The 27,197-nt window shown below is 41.9% G+C and overlaps 1 protein-coding gene across 3 annotated transcripts in view; it reads left to right on the top strand.

The window, feature by feature from the left end:
• LOC134330945 (WD repeat-containing protein 7) overlaps positions 1-25,549 on the top strand; it is a 118,164-nt gene extending 92,615 nt beyond the window's left edge. For 2 of the 3 annotated variants that reach the window (XM_063012243.1, XM_063012242.1), the window contains 6 exons: positions 6,328-6,445; positions 7,390-7,542; positions 7,735-7,817; positions 8,359-8,458; positions 20,648-20,752; positions 22,286-25,549. In XM_063012243.1, the coding sequence (XP_062868313.1) occupies positions 6,328-6,445; positions 7,390-7,542; positions 7,735-7,817; positions 8,359-8,458; positions 20,648-20,752; positions 22,286-22,489 (763 nt within the window). In that variant the 3' untranslated portion in view covers positions 22,490-25,549. Of the gene's footprint in view, positions 1-6,327; positions 6,446-7,389; positions 7,543-7,734; positions 7,818-8,358; positions 8,459-15,385; positions 15,521-20,647; positions 20,753-22,285 lie in introns of those variants that run through there. The other variant, XM_063012244.1, reaches the window with a different exon arrangement.
• Positions 25,550-27,197: the final 1,648 nt, after the last annotated feature.

The following is a 27,197-nucleotide window of genomic DNA, read 5'->3' as shown; positions in this document are numbered from 1 at the left end:
GAGTCGTGGCTGTGAGACAGGTCTGTGAGATGTGTCTGCGAGAGGTCTGTGAGACAGGTCTGTGAGACAGGTCTGTGAGACATGTCTTTGTTTGTAAGACAGTTCTGTGAGACGTGTCTGTGAGAGGTTTCTGTGAGATGTTTCTGTGTCTCTAAGACGTTTCTGTGTCTGTGAGACGTTTCTGTGAGACAGGTCTGTGAGACGTATCTGTAAGACAGGTCTGTGAGAAGTGTCTGTGAGACGTTTCTGTGTCTGTAAGACAGTTCTGTGTCTGTAAGACAGTTCTGTGTTTTGTGTCTGTGAGACAGGTCTGTGAGACAAGTCTGTGTCTGTGAGACAGGTCTGTGAGATGTGTCTGCGAGACAGGTATGTGAGACATGTCTGTGAGACGTATCTATGAGACAGTTCTGTGAAGTGTGTGTGAGATGTTTCTGTTTCTGTAAGACAGTGCTGCGAGACGTGTCTGTGAGACGTTTCTGTCTGTGAGACAGGTCTGTGTCTGTAAGGCGTTTCTGTGTCTGTGAGACAGGTCTGTGTCTGTGAGACAAGTCTGTGTCTGCGAGACAGGTCTGTGAGACGTTTCTGTCTGAGATGTGTCTGCGAGATAGGTCTGTGAGACGTATCTGTGAGACAGGTTTGTGAGACAGGTCTGTGAGACGTTTCTGTCTGTGAGATGTGTCAGTAATACAGATGTGTGAGACATGCCCTTGAGAGATGTCTGTAAGCCTTGTCTGTGAGAAGTTTCTGTGAGACAGGTGTGTGAGACAGGTCTCACACAGCAGCCTCTGTCTCGTCTGAGCGAAGTTTATCGACTCGTTTGTTGTCTGGAGCTTAACGAGAGCTGGACGTCGTCCACATGCAAACCAGCTGATTACAGAAATAATCCTGCTGTTCCAATAAACAGACATCTGAGCACTTTCTCACGATGGAAAACACACACACACACACACACACACACTCACACACACACACACACACACTCACACTCACACTCACACGGACGACTTCCTGGCAGCATCTCTTTATTTCATTTAATGGCTTTATGTTTGTTAGTGAACCATAATAACAGTCATGATAATGAAGCACCAGCAGCTCTGTTCAATTCACTTCATTTTAATCATGTGTTATCCTAGTCAGGGTCACAGTGGGTCCAGTTCCACTCAGAAACACCCTGAGCAGGGCGTTAATCCATGGCATGGCCTCAGATATTGCCCATCACGTCTGTGTACACACTCGCTCGGCTGATATCATCGTTTAGATTTCGGTATTACACCGGGACCCCGCCACCTTGCCAATCAGCAGCTTGCATCACAGGTTTACTGGTTCCAAACCAGTAAAGTTATTGGGACACAACGGGACCAAGTTTTCTTCTGTGATTTTGGGGTGAAAAAAGCACCGAACCATTTGGGATTTTGGTACCAGTACCAGCAAAGTGCTGCCAGTGTTAGTGGTGTGTTAGTGTGTGTTGTGCTGGTATGAGTGGATCAGACACAGCAGCGCTGCTGGAGCTTTTACTCACCTCACTGTCACTGCTGGACTGAGAATAGTCCACCAACCAAAAATATCCAGCCAACAGCGCCCCGTGGGCAGCGTCCTGTGACCACTGATGAAGGTCTAGAAGACGACCGACTCAAACAGCAGCAATAGATGAGCGATCGTCTCTGACTTTACATCTACAAGGTGGACCGACTAGGTAGGAGAGTCTAATAGAGTGGACAGTGAGTGGACACGGTGCTGCTGTGTCTGATCCACTCATACCAGCACAACACACACTAACACACCACCACCATGTCAGTGTCACTGCAGTGCTGAGAATCATCCACCACCTAAATAATACCTGCTCTGTGGTGGTCCTGTGGGGGTCCTGACCTTTGAAGAACAGCATGAAAGCAGGTGGACTACAGTCAGTAATGGTAGAACTACAAAGTGCTTCTATATGGTAAGTGGAGCTGATAAAATGGACAGTGAGTGTAGAAAGGAGGAGGTGGTTTTAATCTTATGGCTGATCGGTGTATATAAATTAAATGTAATATAATTATAAAGCATTGATATTAAACACGTGTTTAATGATTTATATAAGTTAATTCTATAGATCTGTAGAACTGCACGTACACGACGTTGGCGGTGAAGTTAATTACGGCTGATTTATCGGCGGCGCTCAGCTCACTTCATTACGAGTGTTTGGAGAGGAACGGTCGGGTGTGTAAACTCTGTAACCGCATGAGCTCTGAGTCGTGGGTAAATGACAGAAAAATGTCATATTTACCCACAATTCCTTATCTGTACACGACAGATTGCTAACAGCATTGATTTGTAATTTCAGTCCCGCGTTATTTGCACCCTGATAAATAAACCTGTGTGTGTTGGTGTGTGTGTGTGTGTGTAAGTGCCTCGAGCTCTATCTTTAAAGATTAAACGTTATAATCAGAGAAACTAACGTGTCGATGTGAAGCTCAGAACTTTTTCAGCTTTCAGAAGGTTAAACGGCTCAGTAATGCGTCAGGACGTTTAAACTCCGGCTGATAGAAACGGCACGACTGGACCCCTGTGTAACGTCGCTTCTCATGTTTTTTATTATTGATTTAATGATTTTTTATTGATTACACATTTGTTATCTTTATATTTTAAATAAATACACAATATTACTTTTGTATAATGTTTTATTTAAGCCCATTTTCAGACATTATTGGCTGTGACGCTTGGGGGAGGAGGGGGATAGAAATGTTGGGGTGGGTGGGTTGTGCGATACTCGAGGCTCTGACATGGATTGGCATCCTGTGTTTCTTACATTGAGTTCAGTGATTCTGGGAAACCGAATCCACTGCGACCCTGACCAGAATAAACCGGTGGTAGAACATAAAAATTAAATTAAATAATAATTAATAATAATAATAATAATAATAAATAATAAACAACACCAAAAACAGTAATATAATAATAATAACAACAACAATAATAATAATAATTAAAATAACAAAAATTTCTATTATTATTAATAACAATAATATTAAAAATCATTATAAAAATAACAATGTAATAATAATATTAAAGGTAATAATAATAATAATAATAATAGCATGACAAAATAACATGAAATTCTATTAATAATAGAACATTTGTATCATGTTTTATTCAAGCCCATTTTCATTTACATTTGCAGCATTTAGCGGATGCTTTTATCCAAAGCGACTTACAGTACTGACTGAACATGATTTGAGAAATTGAGGGTTAAGGGCCTGTGGTGGGGCTTGAAGTGGCAACCTTCTGATTACTAGTTCAGTACCTTAACCACTGAGCTACCACTGGCCCTATAATAATTTATAATATTAATAATACTGATAATGAAAATATCCCACTATTGCTGAGATCCGGGTTCTAATCTCAGCTGTGCTATTGCACGGCTGGGCGTCTACTTATTGTCTAGACATGATCGGCTGTGTCTGATAAAGGGAGTTTGGGGACGAAGCCCTGTGGTGGATTGAGTATTCCTGCCTTACATCCATTTCTCAGCTCATGGTTGGTCAGTCGTCTCAGGTTTAAACTTACTACAGCGAGTCCTTTGTACGGTGGTCAGGGGTGGCACGGTGGCTAGGTGGGTAGCACTGGGTTCGATTCCCAGGTGGAGCGGTCTGGGTCCTTTCTGTGTGGAGTTTGCATGTTCTCCCCTGTGTCTATGTGGGTTTCCTCCGGGAGCTCCGGTTTCCTCCCAAAAACATGCAGTTGATGAATGTTGTGTAAGCAGTAACTACCTGGTCAGGACTTGGTGGAGCAGAATTTGTGAACCGCGTGATCTTGTGAGGTCATGAAACGTTGATGCGCCGATTGATTTCCGGTTTAAAGCGACTTTTAGCTGAATTATTTCCTTTAATGTTGGCTGCACGTCACAGAACCCGCGTTCGCCTCTGCGGTCCGGATGGTCGGTGGAAGGAGGACGATCTCGGACGGTGAGGAATCTTGGATGAAATCATGCGCTGAAAAATCCTTGAGAATCGGGGATTACGGGTTTGAAGTCGGCTGCGCTGCGCTGGGTTATCGACGGCGAGATGCGCCGGTGCTTTTGCGATTCGGAGTTTCTGACGCACGTGGCGGTGAGAGCTCAGCGGCCAGAGTATCGTACTATCGATCAGTAGGTCACTGGTTTAAGCCTCATCTCCAGAAGTCTTAAAGCTCTTAAACTTTAATTATGCGCCTTAAATTCCATCAGAATAAGAAGATGATTTGGGTTTTTAAATAAAAAAACTTCTTTTAACGGCCTGAGATGTAAATATATATTGAGGGTTTTCAGAGTTCTGTACAGTGACTGGATATAGGAATAATTCAGAAGGAGCGCGATGATACATGTGATTAAAATAAAGAATGTAAAATAATATAGGATTCAGTATTATTATTATTATTATTTATATTCAGTCACAGAATTCAGGCACAACAAAGGACCCAAACGTGTCAAATAAAAGGTGTGTACGAGGGAGAGGAGTCGATTATTCCCAAACTCACTCTCCTGCTTCATGTTGGCTCCTGAGACCCAGAGCAGCGTGGTTGTTGTTTTATTATTAATGCTCTTATTATTGTTGTTCTGGTGGTTATTGGGCGCCCGGGTGGCACAGCAGTAAATTTTGCTCGTCCGTTCCAGCTGGGATCCAGGGTTCGAATCCTCAGCGGTGCTATCGGACGGTCGGGCGTCTGCATACAGACGTTATTGGCTGTGGCGCTTGCGGGGGCAGGGGGATAGAAAAGTTGGGGTGGGTGTTGTGCGATACTCGAGGCTCTGGCATGGATTGGCATCCTGTGTTTCCTACATTGAGTTCAGTGATTCTGGGGAAACCGAATCCACCGCGACCCTGATAATAATAATGATAAAATAATAATAATAATAATAACAATAATATAATAATAATAATAATAATAATATAATAATAACATTATAATATAATAATAATAATATTATAATAATAATAACAATAATAATAATAATAATATAATAATAATAATAATAACATTATAATATAATAATAATAATAATATAATAATAATAATAACAATAATATTAACAATTGTAATAATAATAATATAATAATAATAATAATAATAACATTATAATAATAATAATAATAACAATAATAACATAATAATAATAATAACAATAACAATAACAAAAACAATAATAAAACAATAATAATAATATCAATAATAAAAAAAAAAATTATGGTTAAAATATATGTAATAATAATGGTAATAATAATTCAAATAATTTTTTTTTTTTATTGTTATTAATAATAATAAAAATAATAATATAAAATAACAATGTAATAATAATATTAAGGGTAATAACAATAATAGTTCAAATAATGTAAAATTCTATTATTATTATTACTGATACTACTACTTTGTACATTTATTTTAATGTTGAAAAAAGTTCTAACAATGTAATAATATTAAGGGTAATAATAATAATTTAAAAAAAATTCAATTCTATTATTATTATTAATACTGATATTACTAATATTACTTTGTACATTTATGTTAATGTCACAAAAGCTTTTTTCTGAAGTGCCTGTATTATTGTGTAATATAACAGTAATAACTCATCAATTTTTATTGAATTAGAATAATTGTAATTATGAAGGAATGTGAAAAGAAGAATCTGTGATGTGTTTATTCTCTTGAATCTTTATTTATTTTTTAATCCAAAACTTTAGGTAATATAAACACATTTAGAATTTGAACTTTCATGCCTGCAGCACACTCCAGAAAAATCCCTAAATCTTTTCTAGTACTATTATATTAAACGTCCCAACTGTTTTTGGAAACGGGTGTTCGGGGCGGCTGGGTGTGTTTATATAAAAGACAGTGAAGGATGCTGGGTACAAACAGAATGTGGGGCCCGAACAAGCTGGCGTTCGCACAATAGCCACGCGTCTCATTGGGCACGGGGGACTGCACACACACACACACACACACACACACACACACACACACACACTTTGATCATCGAACCCGGGGCCAGATGCATATTCAGTTGCGCGCGCACACACACACACGCGAGCGTCCGGGTGATTTGTTAACAAGGGGCCTGGCTGAGGCGCAGTTGACCGGCCGATTTGCACGCCGCTGTGTGAAGCGCGTGTGTGGGAGGGTGAACCCGGGGGGGTATTGTGCGCCCGTATTGTCCTCAGTCCATTACTCTGCCCCCGTTTGAGTGATCCCATTGACCTTGAAGTGACATTATAAGCTGCTTCTAATCTTTGCACTGTATATATTCTAATGCCTCCGTTCCACCCTCGCTCTCTCTCTCTCTCTCTCTCTCTCTCTCTCTCTCTCTCTGTTTAGCATCACAATGGGGCTTCCTCTGAACCCAGCGGCCGACTCCGCCCGCTCTGCCCGCCACGCTCTCTCGCTGATCGCCACGGCCCGACCGCCAGCCTTCATCACCACCATCGCCAAAGAGGTTTGTGTGTGTGTGTGTGTGTGTTTCGGTTGCGTGTAAAGATGTTTTTTTGGGTTGCAACAAATAAACAAGGTGATTTCCTAATTAGAGACGTAAATGATGCTAGCCCACCATCGCTGAGATCCAGGGTTCGAATCACCAGCCGTGCTATCAACCACTTGGGTGTCTACATACAGACACGATCAGCTGTGTGTTGCGGGGGGTGACCAAGGCTTTGGCATCAGTGATGGGCATCCTGTCTTGGTTGTAGACCCACCACATGCTGGACCCACTGCAGCCCTGACCAGGATGCATGAAAGTGGAATGAAGTGAAAATACTCGGCATTGACAACACCGATCCAAAACAGTTAGAATAGCAAATCCACCTTCTGGGTTTTGGTGCGAGATGGATCAGTCAGGTGATTCAGAATCGTTTACTGTGTTTCTTGCATTGAGTTCAGTGATTCTAGGGAAACCGGATCCACCGCAACCCTGACCAGAATAAAGCGGTGGTAGAACATGAAAATAAAATCACATAATAAATAACAATAGAAATAATAATAATCATTAATAATAACAATAATAATTAATAATAATAACAATATTATTATAATATAACAAGAATAATATAATAATAAAATAATAATAATAAAATGGTAATAATAACAATAATAATGATATTATTATAATTATAATAATAACGCAACAAAACAACAACAACAATGCAATAATAACAATAATAATAAAATAATAATAATAACAACAATAATAATAAAATGGTAATAATATTATCAATAATAATAATAACAATAATAATTAAAATAATTTGCAATTCTGGGTTTTGGTGTGAGCTGGATCAGTCAGGTGATTCAGAATTATTTAGATGATTCAGAATCATTTACAGTGGTGCAGTGTGTTCCTGTTTTGGGCGTATTTAGTTGTAATTGAATTTCTGTATATTTTAGGTGCACAGACACACGGCGATGCAGTCTCAGGGCTCTCAGTCTCAGCAGAACATCCACACCACCACTCTGGCTCGAGCCAAGACCGAGATCCTGCGCGTCATCGAGATCCTCATCGAGAAGATGCCCTCGGACGTGGTGGACCTGCTGGTGGAGGTGCGGCGCTCACCCTGCACACACAAAACTCGGGTCCTAAATCATAAATGAATGGAATAGAACAGTGGTTCTCAACCAGGGGGGCGGGACCCACTAGGGGGCCTCTGTGAGGGCCAGCACGTCCATTATCGAACAGACAAAGTCGTTTTATGTGTCCAGTTTGTTCTTTTCATCCTGGTTTTGTTCGTACAGGTGATGGACATCATCATGTACTGCATCGAGGGCTCACTGGTGAAGAAGAAGGGTCTGTCCGAGTGCTTCCCTGCAATCTGCAAGTGAGTGTGTGTGCCAGTGTGTGTGTGTGTTTATATAGCTTCATTTTCATCCACCGCTTTACCCTGGTAAACAACATCAACGCTGGGCACAGGGCACTGATACCCTGGACAGGGTGCCAATCAATACCCCCCTCCCAGACGCAGCTAGTCATGTCTACGTAGACGTTCAGAGTATCTGCGTTAATGCGCTGTGTGTGTGTGTGTGTGTGTGTGTGTTAGACCCTAACGAGCACTGCTAGCTACAGCTCCTCTCATTTACCTGTATGACTAATGTAAATTGCGCTAGGGCAGCCTCAGGCTCTTGACCTTTAAAGGTCAGAGGTCGTCCTACAGCTGACAGTGATTGGCAAGTTCCTGATGGATGAAAGATGCTGATGAATTTTAGATTTTGAGCTCCTCATCACAGTTCCAGTGTTTGAATGGTCAGTTTTTATTATTCAGGTCAGTTATAATTCTCTCTCTCTCTCTCTCTCTCTGGTCTCTCTCTCTCTCTGTCTCTCTGTCTCTCTCTCTCTCTCTCTCGCTCTCTCTCTCTCTGTAGGTTCTACATGGTGGCGTATTGTGAGCGGAGTTACCGTGTGGCGGTCGGTGCTCGTCAGGGCTCCGTGGCTCTGTATGATGTCCGCACGGGCAAATGCCAAGTGAGTACACACACACACACACACACACACACACACACACACACACACACACACACACAAACATCACTTCGGTCTTTTGTGAGGGAGCAAGTGAATGAGTGAGTGAATAAGGGAACAACTGAGGGAGCAAGTGAATGAGTGAAGGAGCGAATGACTGAGTGGATGACTGAGTGGATGGATGACTGAGTGGATGACTGAGTGGATGACTGAGTGGATGAGCAAGCAAGCAAGTGAAGGAGTGAGTGAATGAGTGAGAAAGTGAATGAGTGAGTGAGTGAGAAAATAAGTGAGCGAATGAGTGTGCGAATGAGTGAGTGAGTGAATGAGTAAGTGAATGAATGAGTGAGTGAGAAAATAAGTGAGCGAGTGAGTGAATGAGTGAGTGAGTGAAGAGTGAGTGAGCTAGTGAATGAGAGTGAATGAGTGAGTGAGTGAATGAGTGAGCGAATGAGTGAGTGAGTGAAGAGTGAGTGAGCTAGTGAATGAGAGTGGATGAGTGAGTGAGTGAATGAGTGAGCGAATGAGTGAGTGAGTGAGTGAAGAGTGAGTGAGCTAGTGAATGAGAGTGAATGAGTGAGTGAGTGAATGAGAGTGAATGAGTGAGTGAATGAGTGAGCGAATGAGTGAGCGAGTGAGTGAGTGAATGAGTGAGTGAGTGAAGAGTGAGTGAGCTAGTGAATGAGAGTGAATGAGTGAGTGAGTGAATAAGAGTGAATGAGTGAATGAGTGAGCGAATGAGTGAGTGAGTGAATGAGAGTGAATGAGTGAATGAGAGTGAATGAGTGAGTGAATGAGTGAGTGAGAAAATAAGTGAGCGAATGAGTGAGTGAGTGAGAAAATAAGTGAGCGAATGAGTGAGTGAATGAGAAAATAAGTGAGTTAATGAGTAAGTGAATGAATGAGATTGAATGAGTGAGTGAGCGAGTGAGTGAGTGAGTGAATGAGAGTGAGTGAGTGCGCGAGTGAATGAGTGAGTGAGTGAGAAAATAAGTGAGCGAATGAGTGAGTGAATGAGAAAATAAGTGAGTTAATGAGTAAGTGAATGAATGAGATTGAATGAGTGAGTGAGCGAGTGAGTGAGTGAGTGAATGAGAGTGAGTGAGTGCGCGAGTGAATAAGTGAGTGAATGAGTGTGTAAATAAATGAGTGAGTGAGTGCGAGAGTGAATGAATAAGTGAGTGAGTGAGCGAGTGAATGAGTGAGTGAGTGAGTGAGCGAGTGAATGAGTGAGTGAATATGTAAAATTGTGAGTGAGTCCCGGTAAACTTTCTCTCTCTCATGTTGCTGATTGATGCCACTCTCCATGGGGGGTTTGGGGCAGGTCTGTCTGAGCAGTGGGGTGGGCAGCGGAGGGCACAGAGCATGAATGATGAGGCAGTGGGCATCACATCATACCAGCTCTCTGCCACACACACACACACACACACACACACACACGCTGCAGAAATCGATCGCAGCAGCATCTGAGCCGCTGTAGCAGAACGTGTTTTTGTTTTCTGTTCGTCCTTTTCCTGCCGCCCGTGTGTGTGTGTGGGTACCAACGATGCCGGTGCCCATCACTGGCATCCTGGCATTCTGGATTTAAGCTTGTGCTGGATCCTGATCCCCTGATAACACACACACACACACACACACACACACACACACACACACACACACATAAACACAAACAGGGTAATTACAGTAAAGATAAAGTTTATTGCACTTGCATTTAGCGAACGCTTTTATCCAATCGGGACTGAATACAGTGTAAGCAATTAAGGGTTAAGGGCCTTGCTCAGGGGCCCAAAAGTGGCAATTTTGTGATGATGGGGCTTGAACCAGCAACCTTCTGATTACTAGTCTAGTACCTGAACCACAGAGCCTCCACTTCACATGTTTTTAACATCGAATAGATGATGTGAGGCGAGATCCTCAGTTCTTCTTCATGATTTAGTGTAAATGTGTTCATCACACACACACACACACACAAACACCCCACACACACACACAGCGAGATGCTGCGGGCATTTTCCCAGCTCCACCTCACTCACAGTGAGGGATACGTACAGTCTTCCTTCACACACTGCTCACAGCGGCCATATCGATCCCATACATCCCAGTTCTACTGTCTAAACACACTCACACACACACACACACACACACCAGCAGAGAAGAAGAAAAAACATAAAGCAAAAGAGAGAGACCGATCATGAAAAGGAGGAAAAGAAAGAGAACCACGGAACAGATGGGTCGCGAACCAATACTGAGACGCACTACCATCATGCTTTACTAAAATTACCATTAAAACCAGTAGCATTTAGCAGACGCCTTTATCCAAAGCGACTTATAGTACTGGGACAATATACGTCTAAGCAATTAAGGGTTAAGGGCCTTGCTAAAGGGCCCAACAGTGGCAACCTGGCAGTGGTGGGGCTTTAAACAGCGACCTTTCGATTACTAGTCCAGTACCTTAACCAGTAGACTACAACCACCCTGACTACACACAATCCAAGAAATTAAGGGTCAGGGGGTCATACAGTGGATACCTGGTGGTGGTGGGGCTTGAACCAGTAACCTTCTGATTACTAGTCCAGTATGTTAAACCTCTGAGCTCGCACTGCTGGAAAATACACAGCATTTAACGAACGCTTCATCCAAAGTGACTTCCAGTCGTGACTCAATGCAATGCAAGCAACTGAGAGTTAAGGGCCTTGTTTAGGGGCCCGACGGTGGCAACTTGGTGATGTATCTTAACCACCATACTACCACTGCCCTAAATATCCTGCTATAATTATAATATAATGTATATGGACGGCCCTTATGATGGACTTTAGGAGTTTTATAAATCAAAATATCAAACAAATTTGGTGCTTTATATAAACTTTTTAATTAATACATTAATAAAAAAAAAATGTATTTATTAATTAATGAATTTATTTATATATTTATTTATTTATTCATTTATTTATATATTTATTTATTTATTTATATTTACTTATTTATTTTTTTATTTTTTTTATTTGTTTATATATTATTAATTAATTTATTTATTTATTTAATTATTTATATATGTATTTATTAATTCATTTATTTATTTATATATTTATATATTTATTCATTTATTTATTTATGTATTTATTCCTTTATTTATTTATATATTTATTCATTTATTTATATACTTATATATTTATTTATAAATTCATTTATTTATTTATATATTTATTTATTTATATTTATTCATTTATTTATATATATATTTATTTATGTATTTATTCATTTATTTACATATTTATTCAATTTTTATTTATACATTTATTTATATATTTATTTATTTATATATATATTTATATATTTATTAATTTTTTAGTTTCAGCATGACCGTGCCTCTGTGCACAAAGCAACGTTTACAAACACATGATTTGATGGGTTTGATGTAGGCCAGAAATTAAGAGGTTGCTGGTTCAAGCCCCATCACTGCCAGGTTGCCACTGTTGGACCCTTGAGCAAGGCCCTTAACCCTCAATTGCTCAGACAGTATTCTGTCCCAGTACTGTAGGTCGCTTTGGATAACAAGCGTCTGCTAAATGCCGGAAATGTAAATGATGATGTGGAACTCGGTCAGTCTGCATCGTTGGGATGAACTGGGATGCAGATTGTGAGCCAGGACTTTAACATCACAAAGCTAGAAAAGAGAAACACGGAAACACGAAACGACAGACGGAGGGACTAAACCCAGCGGTTTGCGTAAGACCATTGTGGGTTTTATGATGATCGTCATGGTAACGGGGTAAAAAGTGGGGTCCAGCAGTGCTGCAGTCAATAGCACACTGCTGTGTGTGTGTGTGTGTGTGTGTGTCAGTCACTGTGTGGATTACGAGTGCGCCTCACTGCCTGCAGCTGAGACTGGATCAATACAGCCAGGAGGAGGACAGTGACCCTCACCCACACACCACACACACACACACCACACACTGTACATGAACCTCAAAACCGCTCACCACATTACAACCAAACTGTTCCAAGTTCACAACTCAACAACAGCACACACACACACACACACACACACACAGTACATGAACACACACACACACACACTGTACATGAACACACACACACACACACTGTACATGAACACTCACACACACACTGTACATGAACACTCACACACACACACACCACACACACCACCACGCTATACATGAACACTCACACACACACACACACCACCACACTGTACATAAACACACACACACTGTACATAAACACACATATACACACACACACACACACACACACTGCACACATGAACACACACACACATCATTGTTATCCTTTATTATAGAAATATTCCTACACACACACACACATTGTACACAGGAACACACACACACATCATTATTATTATGCTTTATTATAGAAATACTTTTACACACACACACACACACACACACACACACAGCATCTGTAAATGTTTTAAATGTGGTTTATTAAAATACACACACACACACACACACACCTGGTTACAGCAGGAGATGTGGGTACATGGACCCGCTGACAGCTGTCTCTGTCTCTAACATTAATAACGTCTTCCATGTGATTTCGGTCCTTCTGCTGAGTGGAGACACGTGGATATGACTAAATGTTTCCCTCAGAACCACCGTGAGACAGACAGGTGCAGCGTGTCTGCTGCGTGTGTGTGTGTGTGTGTGTGAGGACAGACAGATTCAGGCCCACAGCAGAATTGATTGAAGGATTGATTTTAGCTTGTTTACAGTCCTAAAGATCAAATCGTTCTCAAATCGCCGTCTGGGGAGCCGCGCCATCCGCACATATTCACATCCCATAATACTCTCACCTCCGAGACGCCAGAGCACACCGGACTGAACGCCGCGGATGATACGAGAGCGCCATGCCAGGAAGTGTGTGTGTGTGTGTGTGGAATCTTGATCATGCCGTAGCCATCCTAGACCGGGAGTCCTAGAGAACCGAGTCCTGGTTTCTCTGCTGTGGTCTGGAGTTCTGTCTCTTCTGTGGATCAGATGTCTGACCAGTATTTAGACCAGTGAACCCAGTATGAGCCCAATGTATCTTCATCTCGGTGGGTAGCACCGTTGCCTTACAGCAAGAAGGTCCTGGGTTCGATTCCCAGTCCTTTCTGTGTGGAGTTTGCATGTTCTCCCCGTGTCTGCTTTTGAGGGACTCACTGTATGGACAAAAGTATCAGGACACCCCTTGTAATGATAACATTCGCGTGTTTCATCCACAGCAATCACTAACAGGTGTAATAACTCCATCATATAAAGGGAACTACATGCTTATTAAGCAACAGTTTAGGGAAGGCCCCTTCCTGTTCCAGCATGAGCGAGCTCTATAAAGACATGAAGAAAAGCTGCACAGATTCCTGGCCTCAGCCCCACTGGACAGCTCTGGGATGAACCGGGACTTTAACCGAGACTTTCTTGAGCCCAGACACGTAATTGATGTTTTGACTGAATGGGCACAAATTCCAACAGACATACTTCAAAGTCTCGTGAGAAGCCTTCTCAGGTTTCCAAATACTTTTGAGGCATTTAGCAGACGCCTTTTATCCGAAGCGACTTACAGAACTGTGACCGTATACAGTCTGAGCAATTGAGGTTTGAGGGCCTTGCTCTAGGGCCCAACAGTGGCAACCTGGCAGTGGTGGGGTTTGAACCGGCAACCTTCTGCTTACTAGTCCAGTACCTTAACCACTAGGCTACAACTATAATCAGGCATCGGTTCTTCTAAAACGTGATCGGACGTGTGTGTGTGTGTGTGAGTGACCATCTGCTGTACGTTTGATCCGCTCCGGTGGAGTGGACACTCGCGCTGACCACAGCAGCGTCCCGGATCACCCAGCAGTGCTCAATAATTAACACACTGTGTGTGTGTGTGATGATTTTTAGGTGTTACGTCCTCACACTCTTGTTGATTTCACTCGTTTGTGCTTTAATTGTTTGTTTGTTTGTTTGTTTGTTTGTGCACCAGGTGATTAAGAGAAAGTGAGGAAGTGAGCGAGTCGGGGGGTTTTGGGGGTTTTGGGGGTTTTAGGGTGGAAGCTGATGCGAGAGTCTAATTGGGCCCCTGGAGTCCTGGCCACCATCGTACTGTCACACACACCAGCTCCAGCTTATCCACTAAATCCCCGCCACACATCCTCTCCTGTCATTAAACACACACACACACACAGAAGCAGGGAACCTGGGAAGCTGATTTAAACATCGCTGCCTCTGAAAATCATGACATTTGGTGGATTGGCTGCTGGATTTAGTGAGTCCAAGCCAGCACCCAGTGTTCCAAGTGGCATCGGACCACCTCAAAATGCCAACTGTTGCACCCGTTTACAGAACAATATGAATTCCTGGTTCAGTATCTCAGAATGATCACGTTTAGGGGTGCAAACGTACCGGACTCGTCACAATTTAAAACGGCTCAGTTTTGTGAATGCAGAACGCAGAACCATCACACAAGCACACGGGGAGAACATGCAAACTCCACACAGAAAGCACCCGGACCGCTCCACCTGGGGATCGAACCCGGGACCTCCACCGTGCCGCCCCAGTTTTGAGGTTTTTAATCGAACCCAGGACCTTCAATAAAACAAAAACAAATAAACAATGAAAGTGTGTGTGGTCGTTTCCCAAATCAGAGTACATGCTCATGTAAGATGGCACGCGTCCTGCTGTGAGCTGAGAATCTGTGTCATATCCGTGTCCCTACTTCAATTAATTTAACTGACAGTTTTAACCAACTGTATTAATTATGGAATTTTTATTAATTAATTGTCAGCGAGTAATTAATCAGTTCATCGATTACGTTCCTAATTGCAGTATCTAATTAGCATGATATTAGTTGTGTTCCATTCTGAAGGCGTCCGTCACGCCATGGTCAAGTCACGTCAAATTTATATGGCGCTTTTTACAGTGGACATCGTCTCAAAGCAACTTTACAGAATCCAGGAACGACAGACCAAAAACTCCTGTTGAGCAAGCCGAGGGCGACAGTGGCAAGAAAAGACTCCCTTAAATTACAGGAAGAAACCTCGAGAGGAACCAGACTCAGCAGGGACCCCTGCCCACCTTGGAAACTAAAAGTTATAACTAGCAAAAATAATTGGAGTTCTTAATTATTTGTCGTACCAGGTGTCCGTCACATCTAGCAGGAGCAGCATTGTTGGCACAGCAGTCTCGACTTGCAGGATTCAAAATGCCCCGAAAGTTCTTAGATTCTTTACCTAAACAGGACTGAGAACACACACACACACACACACACGCACACACACACGGCTCCCCCGGCTCGGCTCTGTACCCTGAAAATCCAAACATTCTCAGTGAAACCACACGCCGCTCATGTGGTAAAACAGAAAAACAATTCTATAAAATCTGGGGTTATTGAATGTAAGACGCGCTCGCCGTGTCTCCTGATGTGACAGGACAATATCTGCCCCCGCTCTGAACCGAGGGGGGTAAAAATGACATTTCACCATCACAACGATGGCGCTTTCATTTCATTTGCTCTTTAATTGTTCCGGATTACTTTTCGTGCGCGGCGGATAATCTCGTCCCGCTCCGTTATGAGCGCGGTTCCGTCTCGGAAGGATTATTGCATTACGCCGCCCGCGTTCATTGTACCCTGAGCCGCGCGGGGGGGGATTCTGGTCGAGTCCCCCTCTGGGAGGAGAGATGACGAACACGTCGGAGGCTGATGGGATCGGGGGGTGAGATCGGCTCGTCGTTGGGGTGCTGGATCCGAACAAAGCTCTTAATTTGACAGGTTTATACGATTTCGGGGGGGTATCGTGGAGGAGCTGATGAAACGAGCTTCATTAAACATTAATTTTGTATTTCTGGAGTAAATCTATTTTATAAAGGTGTTTCATTAATAAATAATAAAGTTTTAACATTAAACTTTTATTTATTTAGTGTTTTTAAGTTACGTTTTCATTTTCTTTAGCTGCTTTATCCTGGTCAGGGTCGCAGGAATTGCTGATGGGATGGTTGATGGGATTCTCCCTTTATTAGTTGAATAGGTTGAATTGACTGGTTGTTGGTTGGTGGGTCGTCTGCTAGATGGGTGGATTAAACGGTTGGTTACTTAATATGCTGGTTGATGTGATGGTTAGTTGGTTGATTGGCTGATTAATTCGATGACAAGTCGGCCTGTTACTAGTTGGTTAGTTTGATGTTAGTTGTCTTGGTTGATCAGTGAATTGCTGATGGAATTCTTTATTTATTAGTTAATTGATTGAGTTGATCTGATAGATGGGTGGATTAAGTGGTTGGTTACTTAATATGCTGATTGATGTGATGGTTGACTTATTGGTTAGTTGGTTGATTGGCTGATTAATTAGATACTAGTTAGTTTGATGTTAGTTGGATTGGTGGGTTAGTTCATTGCTGTTGGAATGATTGATGAGATTCTTTTTTTATTAGTTGGATTTTTTTTATTTATTTATTGTTTTTAAGGCAGAAGTTACATTTCCATTTTCTTTAGCTGCTTCATCCTGGTCAGGGTCGCAGGAGTACCAATCCATCACAGGGCTTCGGCTAATAGCACCACTGAGATTCGAACCCGGATCCCAGCAGCTGTAAGCTATCGACAAAGTTTCCAGTGCCGACAGACACTTCAAAACAAGAGCTTCATAAATCTGTGAGAACAGGATTAAAATAAAAATAAATAAATAAAAACGATCTTGTGATTCTGGATTCGGAGGGTTGTGTGTTTGTGGTTCACTTTATAACCACAGGAGGCAAAATTCCACCTCCTGTAACTCTAATTCAATGGATTGAATAAAATTGTGAAATAATGAGACAAATTAAAGATTAACGAACGTCTTTAAACAAGCCGAGATTTTAGAGAAATCCTCCCCTGATCCGGCTGCTCTCTCTTACTTTAACCCTCACCGACAGTCCCCGACTCCCAGAGCCACCCATCAAGCTCTCTCTCTCTTATTCTCTCTCTCTTATTCTCTTTCTCTCTCTCTCTTTTTTTCTCTCTCTTAATAATTTACCTCCTTTTTCACTTCGCCCCGAGCATATTGACTTTCTGTAAAGCGCTCCGGCCTCGGCCCGGTCAGGGTAGCAGGTGTTTTGGCGAAGCATGCCGATCTGAATTGGGCCGAGTGGACGGGGCGGATCGGACGGCGTCTAAATCGTGTTTGTGTTTTATCGGACGGCTGCGGTCTGGTTTTGTTAGACGTACCGCTGGAGGGCACGGACGCGGCGCTAGCAAACATGGCTTCCTGCGTTCTGTCCGACACAGTAAACCTCTCCTGAACAAAAGCAGCGATTACAGGGTTTTAACAGGGCCTGAATGATCGACACGTTTTTATACGTTCTGACAGCCTGCGTTGGGCGCGTTTATCCAAACACGGTACAAACAGTTGCTCAGGGGCTCGACATAAGGACGCGTTTACAAACCGCTGCTTTGTTTAGCGCTCGGCTTGATCAGAAGTGTGAATCTGAGCTGAATCTGCATCAGTGTGGAATAAGCGTCAGATCCAGGGTTACAGCTCCACATGTATCTGTGTCTATCTGGATTTTCCTCCCTGTTTCACTTTTAAACTTGTGTTACAGCTCCAGCTTCTGAGAAATGGTGAGAATCAGAATCAGCTTCTCCCAGAGTCTAAAACGCTTCTGGTTGAGAATAAAGCTTAACGTTGTTTAATGTAGTAAAAGAAGGAGACAGGAGCACTAAACTTCTCTTCATTATTACTGCTCATAAGCTCCTCCACTAATCACATTCCTCACGGCCTGAGTCTCTTTTACCACATCATATCAAACAGTTCATCTCATTGGAGGAGCTTTGAAAAGGTCAGCAAACTGGGTCAAAGTTTAATCAGGTGAACTTGAAACAGGTGAGCGCCGTGCCAGAGTCGGTCTGTTACTAGTTGGTTGCTTTGATGTTAGTTGTCTTGGTTGGTCAGTTCATTGCTGATGGGATGGTTGATGGGATTCTTCCTTTATTAGTTGGATTGGTTGAGTTGACTGGTTGTTGGTTGGTGGGTCATCTGATAGATGGATGGATAAACTGGTTGGTTGATTAATATGCTGGTTGACCTGTTGGTAAGTCGGTTGATTGGCTGATTAATTAGATGACGAGTCGGCCTGTTACTAGTTGGTTAGTTTGATGTTAGTTGTCTTGGTTGCTCAGTTCATTGCTGATGGGATTCTACCTTTATTCGTTTTATTTAGAATTGATTAGTTTAATTAGGATTGATTGAGTTGACTGGTTGTTGGTGGGTGGGTATCTGCTAGATGGGTGGATTAAGTGGTTGGTTACTTAATATGCTGGTTGATGTGTTGGTTGACTTGGTTGATTAATAAGATGACGAGTCTGTTACTAGTTGGTTAGTTTGATGTTAGTTTTAATAGTTGGTCAGTTGATTGCTGATGGGATGGTTGATGGGATTCTCCCTTTATTAGTTGGATTGATTGAGTTGACTGGTTGTTGGGTCGTCTGCTGAGTGGTTGGTTGATTAATATGCTGGTTGACTCGTCGGTTAGTTGGTTGATCGGCTGGTTGGTTACCAGTTGGTTAGTTTGATGTTATGACCGCGGTCGGTGTTAGGCTGCGAGTGCGTTGTTGGATTTGAGGTTTCGGTGCGTCAGACCAGACCGACTCGCTCCGGCATGAATGACGAGTATCGACGTGAATCTTCGGTGATGAATTAGTTTCTGAGCGCTCGCAGCTCAAGGTCACTCCATTGTGTTTGTTGGCGCCGTCTGTGGCCGGCGTGTTTATTGGATTGTTGTGTGTGTTTGTGTGTCGGCTGTTTGCTTGCTGTTTCAGGTATAGCTTCTTTTTTCTGATTTGTTTACTCTTGATTTCATCAGGACAACAAACACACACACACTCACACACACACACACACACGTACCTGTCACACACCTCAGCCTAACTGCCTCCTGTTCAATGCCAGCGTAGGTTTTGTTTTTGCTTAAATGCTGAGTTTTACACCTCTAGTGCTCTTGGTGTTTTATTTTTTATTTTCCATGGTGAACACACACACACACACACACACACACACACACACACACACTGAGGAGGAAAAACAGAGAATAAACAGCGTCTTCGTGTTGTATTGATCTCCGGCGTGAAGCCGTCAGCACGTCTGTGTGTTTATGGACAGATGTTGAGACGTGTGGGTTCGTTTTCCAACACCGAACATCCAATTTACTGAGAGAACTTTTCTTACAGATCCGGGTGAGTTAGGTTAGCTGGTCAAGCTTGGCGTGTATGAGAGTTCTTCTGTTTGTGCTTTAACTTTCTTTATTACTTATTTGTTGGTTTTTCGGTTCAAGAGTTCGTTAGTTACTTGGGTGATTGGTTAGTTGAAAGGTTAATTCGATGGGTTGTTAATAAGGCACTTAAGGGAAGGTTGTTACTAGTTGATTAGTTTGATTAGTTGTCTCGGTTGGTCAGTTCATTGTTGATGAGATTCCTCCTTTATTAGTTGGATTGGTTGAGTTGACTGGTTGTTGTTGGTTGGTCGTCTGCTAGATGGGTGGATTAAGTGGTTGGTTGATGAATATGCTGGTTGATGTGATGGTTGATTAGATGGCGGGTCAGTTTGTTACCAGTTGGTTTGTTTCATTAGTTGTCTTGGTTTGTCTGTTCATTATTGATGGGGTTGATTGGCTGGTTCATTAGATTGCAAGTTGGTCTGTTACTAGATAGGTCAGTTCAGTGTTGATGGGATGGTTGTTGGGATTCTTCCTTTATTAGTTGGATTGATTGGCTGGTTAATTAGATGGCGAGTTGGTCTGTTACTAGTTTGATTAGTTGTCTCGATTGGTCAGTTTATTGCTGATAGGATGGTTGATGGGATTTATTTATTAGTTGGATTGATTGAGTTGACTGGTTGTTGGCGGGTGGATCAATATGCTGGTTGACTCATCGGATAGTTAATTGATTGGCTGGTTAATTAGATGACGAGTTGGTCAGTTACTAGTTGGTTAGTTTGATGTTAGTTGTTAGTTGTCCTGGGATGGTTGATGGAATTCTTCCTTTATTACTTTATTAGCTGGATTGATTGAGTTGACTGGTTGTTGGTGGGTGGATCGTCTGCTAGACGGGTGGATTAAGTGGTTGGTTGATTCATTAATTATGTAATTGGTCAAGTTGTTGGTTGGATACCATAACCAAAACAAATACCTAAAAATACCTGTTTTTTATTTTTTGCAGCATATTCACGGACATAAAGGCCCCATAACAGCCGTGTCCTTCGCTCCGGACGGTCGCTACCTGGCCACCTACTCCAACGCTGACAGCCACATCTGCTTCTGGCAGGTAAGAAATGGTCTCTTTATTTTTGAAAAGGTTTTAGAGTGTCTACAGGAATTTGCGCCCCTAAAATCGAGACAAACGCCGTTCCAGATTCTTTCCAAAGTGGTCACTGGAGTTGAGGTCAGGGCCCTGAAGTCTGTTCACACAAAACTCATCAAACCATGTCTTAGGGACCTTGTAATCTGCACAGTTCATTAGCAGGGGTGTCCATGTACTTCTGGTCCTGTGGTGAGATGCACGGCTCTCATATTGAACCAACAGCCTAATGAAACCAGACAGGAAGTGCTCTGTGTTGATGAGGCGTCCCGCTCTAACAGGACCTCGAGTGTGTGTGTGTGTGTGTGTGTGGTTTGAGACTCCTCGTCTCTCTCTGGAGCGTCTGCAGTCTGTCTGGCTCTCGCGTGTTTGCAGACCGACTGACTCTGAGCAGACGAACCCTATAGTTCCTCTGTGTGTTCCCATGCACGCGCTCATGTTTAAATCGATGCCGCGACTCCCTCGGGTGCCGAACGGGCATCTTTGGTGGCGCAGGGCTGATTTTACCGGCTCGTGAGGAACTTTCATTGACGTGTGAATTACTGTCACTGAATTATAGGTGCTGTAAGGCTTTATTTTTGCTAAACTGAAATAAGTGGTTGGTTGATTAATATGCTGGTTGACTTGTTGGTTAGTTGGTTGATTGGCTGATTAATTAGGTCACAAGTCGGCCTGTTCCTAGTTGATTAGTTTGATGTTAGTTATCTTGGTTGGTCAGTTAATTGATGATGGGATGGTTGATGGGATTCTTCCTTTATTAGTTGGATTGATTGAGTTGACTGGTTGTTGGTGGGTGGGTCGTCTTCTAGATGGGTGGATTAGATGTTTGATTACTTAATATGCTGGTTGATGTGATGCGGTTGACTCTTCTGGTTAGTCCGTTGACTGGCTGATTAATTAGATGACGAGTAGGTTTGTTACTAGTTGGTTAGTTTCTGTGTTAATGCTAATTAATGGCCGGTATTCAGAAATGTACCTATACTGGTACTGCTACTGGTCACTGTGGGCACGGAACGACCAGAAAACACCGTGGCAGGGCTGTAATGCACCCTTGACGGGGCAAAAACAAACCAAGGTGCGTTGTAGAGCAGCCCGTACCCCCTCTGCACATTTCTTGGAGATTTGATAGCACCTGGATATCAGTAGTTTGCAGAGATGAGCAACAGGTCTGTTGTAAGCAGATAAGAAACAGTTAGCACAGAATGGAGGTTCTGAAGTCCAACACCCAATGTGATATGACTAGAGCAGTATAAAGGGAGGGTCATAGTATTTGTTCCTTGTTCTTCGGCTATTCCACTGCTGTAAGAACTCACGATCGTTCCGTTCCAATAAATACTTCAATCCAGTCAAATGTAATCTTTGGGTGTGTTCGAAAACCTAATGAGCTGCCTTGCTGTCTTACTGCCTACATATGTAAAGAGCTCCCAAGGTTTTCGAACACACCCAAAGTCTTCATTTATCATCTGAAAACGTTGCTGAATTCTGACGTGTGTTTTGCAGATGAACACGTCCCTGTTGGGTAGTATAGGCATGCTCAACTCGGCTCCTCAGCTGCGCTGCATCAAGACCTACCAGGTTCCCCCGGTGCAGCCGGCGTCCCCCGGCTCCCAGAACTCCCTCAAACTGGCACGCCTCATCTGGACCTCCAACCGCAACGTCATCCTCATGGCTCACGACGGCAAAGAACACCGCTTCATGGTGTGACCGGGCTCGCGGGCTCACAGGGTCGAACCCACACGCTTCTGTTTACAACGTTTTCTTTTCCATTCCACGTTTTATTTAAATGCTTTTTAATCGTGATCTCGGTTCTGATACTTGAAGGAAAGGCTTGGTCTCGTCCTATCGGAGAACACAGAGTCCGGGACGTTAGAATTTGATTTGCACATAAAAAAAATAACCTGAATGTGTTTTTGGGACATGACTAGTTCCCACTGTGCGCCTCTTTCTGCTTTCAGTAACCCTGTGATCTGCATGCCACTGTGCTGCCACTTTCACTTCTGATGTTACAGATCACACTCGAGACCAGACCACCTTCTGATTTCTGTTCCAACCCTCTTATTTTGAGCTCATCTCTACTCACCACAGCTGTAGAAAATATTGATGATTACATGGATCATAATTGGCAAACTGGCCACCTTTAAGTTTGATGATCTGTGTTTGCCAGCTTTACAAACAAGTACCATAAACACAGTGTAAAAAATACAGCTAATATTATAATAGAACTAAAATCAGCTTGTTTGACGGCGGTTTGGAAATGAGACACGAGATTTTATTGACGTTGCTCTTCCTTATACGAGGGATCTTCAAAAAGTTTCTGCACTTTAATATCTGGGTGGGAATCGGTCGTGTCTGAGAGACGCTTATAGTCCGGATTTAGCTCCCTCTGATTTTTCACCTGGACAGCACTGTCGCCTCACGGCAAAAAGGTCCTCAGACGGGGTGATCCGGGTCCTTTCTGTGTGGAGTTTGCATGTTCTCCCCGTGTCTGCGTGGGTTTCCTCCCACAGTCCAAAAACATGCAGTCAGGTTAATTGGAGACACTGAGTTGCCCTATAGGTGAATGTGTATGCTGGACTGGCGCCCCGTTCAGGGTGTTACTGTGTGCCTTGCGCCCATTGAAAAGCTGGGATTGGTACGACGCTGGAAAAATGCATCAGAAGGTGATGATGTAGAAAAGTGATGGAGTTTGTTTTTTATATTCTTAATAAATAGAGTCTTAAAAGTGCAGAAACTTTATGAAGATCCCTTGTAGTAATACAGTAGATTAAAACGAGGTTGCAGGGTGATCCTGTTAACATGGCCCAGAGGTTAAAAAGAGGGTACGAACCCCTAAATTACACATTGTGCATCGATGCTCAAAAAATTCTGCACCCGTCCATAGACTATAATTATAAGCAAGATTAAAAACAAGCATCTGATCTCTTACGTCTCTGTAAAGTGGAATGTTAAAAAAACATATTATTATTTATAGTAATTGCACATATTAAGTTAAAAACACATGAATCATTCCATTGTTGTTCTGCAGAAGTGGTTCCGAGTCCCGGTCTGAGTCCCGGTCTGACTGATCACTTTTGTTTTGTAGTGGATGAAATGAATTCCGTCTCATATCACGTCATATCTGTGTGAAATATCACCAGGATCAGCCTGGATTTAGCTCGTCGTGTTGTAAAGTGTTTATTTTATTTCCGTGTCTTGTGTAATTGTGAGTCGCTCGACGTCGTGGTGAGATATTCGCTTGCTGTGGAAGGCGCTGAGATGCTGCGTTGCTGTTTATTGAACTCTATTTCGCTGTAGAATTTAGAGCGTCTGTGGCTTACGCTGATGAGGCGGACGAGGCTGACGAACCCGCCGTGCGCTGTAGATAAACGTTCAGAAAGTTCAAGATTATTTTAGATGTGCTGAACACACCTTTACCTGCGACTGTGTGTGTGTGTGTGTGTGTGTGTGAATGAATGAATGAATGAATGAATGAATGATGAAGGTACCATGTCAGTCCAGTCTCTCTTCATTAGACCAACAGATGGATTCTTATATTCCTGCAATGGAAATAAAATGTCAAAAATGCCTCTTAATGCTACTGACTTCTTTCCACTTTTAACTTTTTATTTATGGTTGACGGGTTTGAAACGCTCACCTCTTAGGTCATCGACGATTATAGAGTACAGTGAGATCTCAATCTGTCAGAAAACGTTCATGAATTTGAGTTTTAGAGGAGGATAAAGAATGTGGTTCAGGTTTGGTAATAAAGAGGTAAAAACAATCAAATAAGTACAGTTATATTCTCAAAAGGCCTGTTAAATAAACAAATGAAGAAAGAATGATTGGATGAATAAAAGAAAGAAAACGAAAGAAAGAAAAAGAAGGAAAGAAAGAAAGAAGGGCGGAAAAGAAAGGACGGATCCTGCACTTTAGGTACCAACAGCTGTATCTATGATTTCAAATATTAATTTTTATTAGATAAAAATGATTTTTGCATGTAAAAATGAGGTTTTTTTGTTCAGGTTTCAGTCAGGATTAATACAGCTTACAAAATACAAATAAAACACAGAAGCAAAGTCTGGAAATACTGTATTTATAAAGTGTAAAACTGTGGACACTAAAATATATGAACAAAATGTGGCTCAGTTCTACATACAAAAAATATAAATGTAAATCAAGGTAAAATACTGGTATTAAAAAAGTTACAATATTTTACATATTTACACTCAAAGTATTCTTTTTTTTATTTTACCCATGTTTCAATATGATAAAGCCAATGTTAAACTAAACAATAGATTATTTAACAAGATAAAGAATGAACAAAGAAACAAAAACACATTTTAACATTCAATCAGCTACCTGTCAGCATGAAACCTACAGAAAATGCTATTTTGATGGTTGGTACTGGTATTATTGGTTTATTTACCCAGCCGTTCTGATAAAAGACAAATATTTAACAGGAGGAAAAAACAGATCTTAGAGAATTAAACCATGGCGCTTTTCTCTGAATGTGCTTCACTATATTGGTTTATTTCACATCCTGTATCTGTTGGTGTACAGTATAAGAGTATAAGCATGATGCAGAATCTGGTGTTCTTCACATCACTTACATCACATGTGTACGATGATCTGACCGCTGTGTGTGTGTGTGTGTGTGTGTGTGTGAGTGTGAGTGATGATTATATTGAAGCTGTACTGTAAAGCTCTGTTTGATGATGGTACTGTTCTGTACAACATTCTGTCTGTGTGTTCTGTAAAATAAAAAATATCTGATATGACGTTCAATGTGACTCTTTTACTTATTTAAACACATCGAGATCTAATGGAGCCAAAACGTACCGACTTAAAATGTGTCATAATAATAGCAACTACAAAACCAGCTTTTATCCAAAGAAACCTACAATAAGACAGACAGATAGATAGATAGAGATGGATGGACGGACGGACGGACAGACAGATGGACAGGTAAATAGACAGACAGACAGACAGACAGACAGATAGATAGATAGATAGATAGATAGATAGATAGATAGATAATATCTATATGTATACTGTATAATGTGTACAATAATGACTATTTGAGCAATTTATGGTTAAGGGCCTTGCTTAGGGGCCCAACAGCTTGGCAGTAGTGCTGATTACCGCTGCCCATCTAGTAAAGACCCAAAGTACACACCACAACCACCGACCACTCCCTTAAATCGGCCAGGGATGGATTCCTACAAAGATCCACAACACTCCTGATGGTCACTATATTAAAAGCAGTTTTTAATAAATCACATTCAAATAAAATGTGTTAAAGCATAAGATGTTAATGGAAATAATTCAGCATCAAAATGTATGGTACTTTATAAATGTAATAAATCTTAATTCATGAAAATGGTTTATTAAACTCTTACAGCTCTCATCAGTGTAAAACTTGTGAACTGGGGACCTCAAAACAAATCTATGATCCCCTTTTTGACATTAGTACTAAGCCTGCCTGATCTTCCCATTGTTTCCACTGTAATGCTTAAGGTTTGGTCAAACTGGTGCAGTCAAATTGGTTTAGTAAAAATCCCCAGCTGACCAGAAACTAGTGAAGCCATGTGACACTAAAGCGATACTGAAGCGATACTGAAGCTACCCCCCCACAGCACCAAATTAATCACTTCATAACATCAACTTAAATAAACAAAGTTCTTCAAGTCAGAGAAAAAGATGCCAAAATCATTGATGTCCCAAGACGTACATTGACGTCATTGACATACAAAAACCCCCTTCTGACTTCGTCTGTATAAAAAAGAAGAAGGCAACCTGAAGTCTGGAGGAGTGTTGATGTTTGAAACAGAAGACATTATGGAACTTTGATCTGGAAACATGAGGGTTAATGTGCTGATGTGAAAGTTCTCCTTGCTCTCAGACGTGTGGAGAGTTCAAAGTGGCCGGTGAAGATTAAAGGTAAAAACATCGGCTCGAGCCCGGACGCGGCTCGTGTAGAATCGAACTGATCGGCTAATTAGCTCTTTCTGTGCTCCGATGAGTCTCTCTGGTTTAATTAAAGCTTACAGATCGGACATCAGAACCCCCACTGCAGCGCCTCAGCTTCATCATCCTCCTCCTCCTCGAACACAGCGGAGCTTCGGTCCTGATCGGAAGATAATACAGAAATCTGTCCGACTGGACTTGATTACTAATTACTGGGTCATTTGTAGTGTATAAGTTTCTTATTTATTATTATTATTATTATTATTATTAAACATCTTCCTCGTGTTTTATTAACATGGAAGCATCAATAAATGTTAACGCTGTGAAGAAAGTAAATCCTTCTGAACCAACAACACATCAATATAGAATAATATTTTATTTTAAATAAAAGAAAGCTTCACTATAAGGACAAAAGTATTTAGACACCTACTTTTTGCTCAATAATTTTTATTAGATTTTTTTTAAC

Source organism: Trichomycterus rosablanca, chromosome 16 (genome assembly GCF_030014385.1).
Source record: "Trichomycterus rosablanca isolate fTriRos1 chromosome 16, fTriRos1.hap1, whole genome shotgun sequence".
Taxonomy (NCBI): Eukaryota; Metazoa; Chordata; class Actinopteri; order Siluriformes; family Trichomycteridae; genus Trichomycterus; species Trichomycterus rosablanca.
Note: the sequence above shows the minus strand (reverse complement) of the source record. Positions and strands in the feature narration are given on the sequence as shown.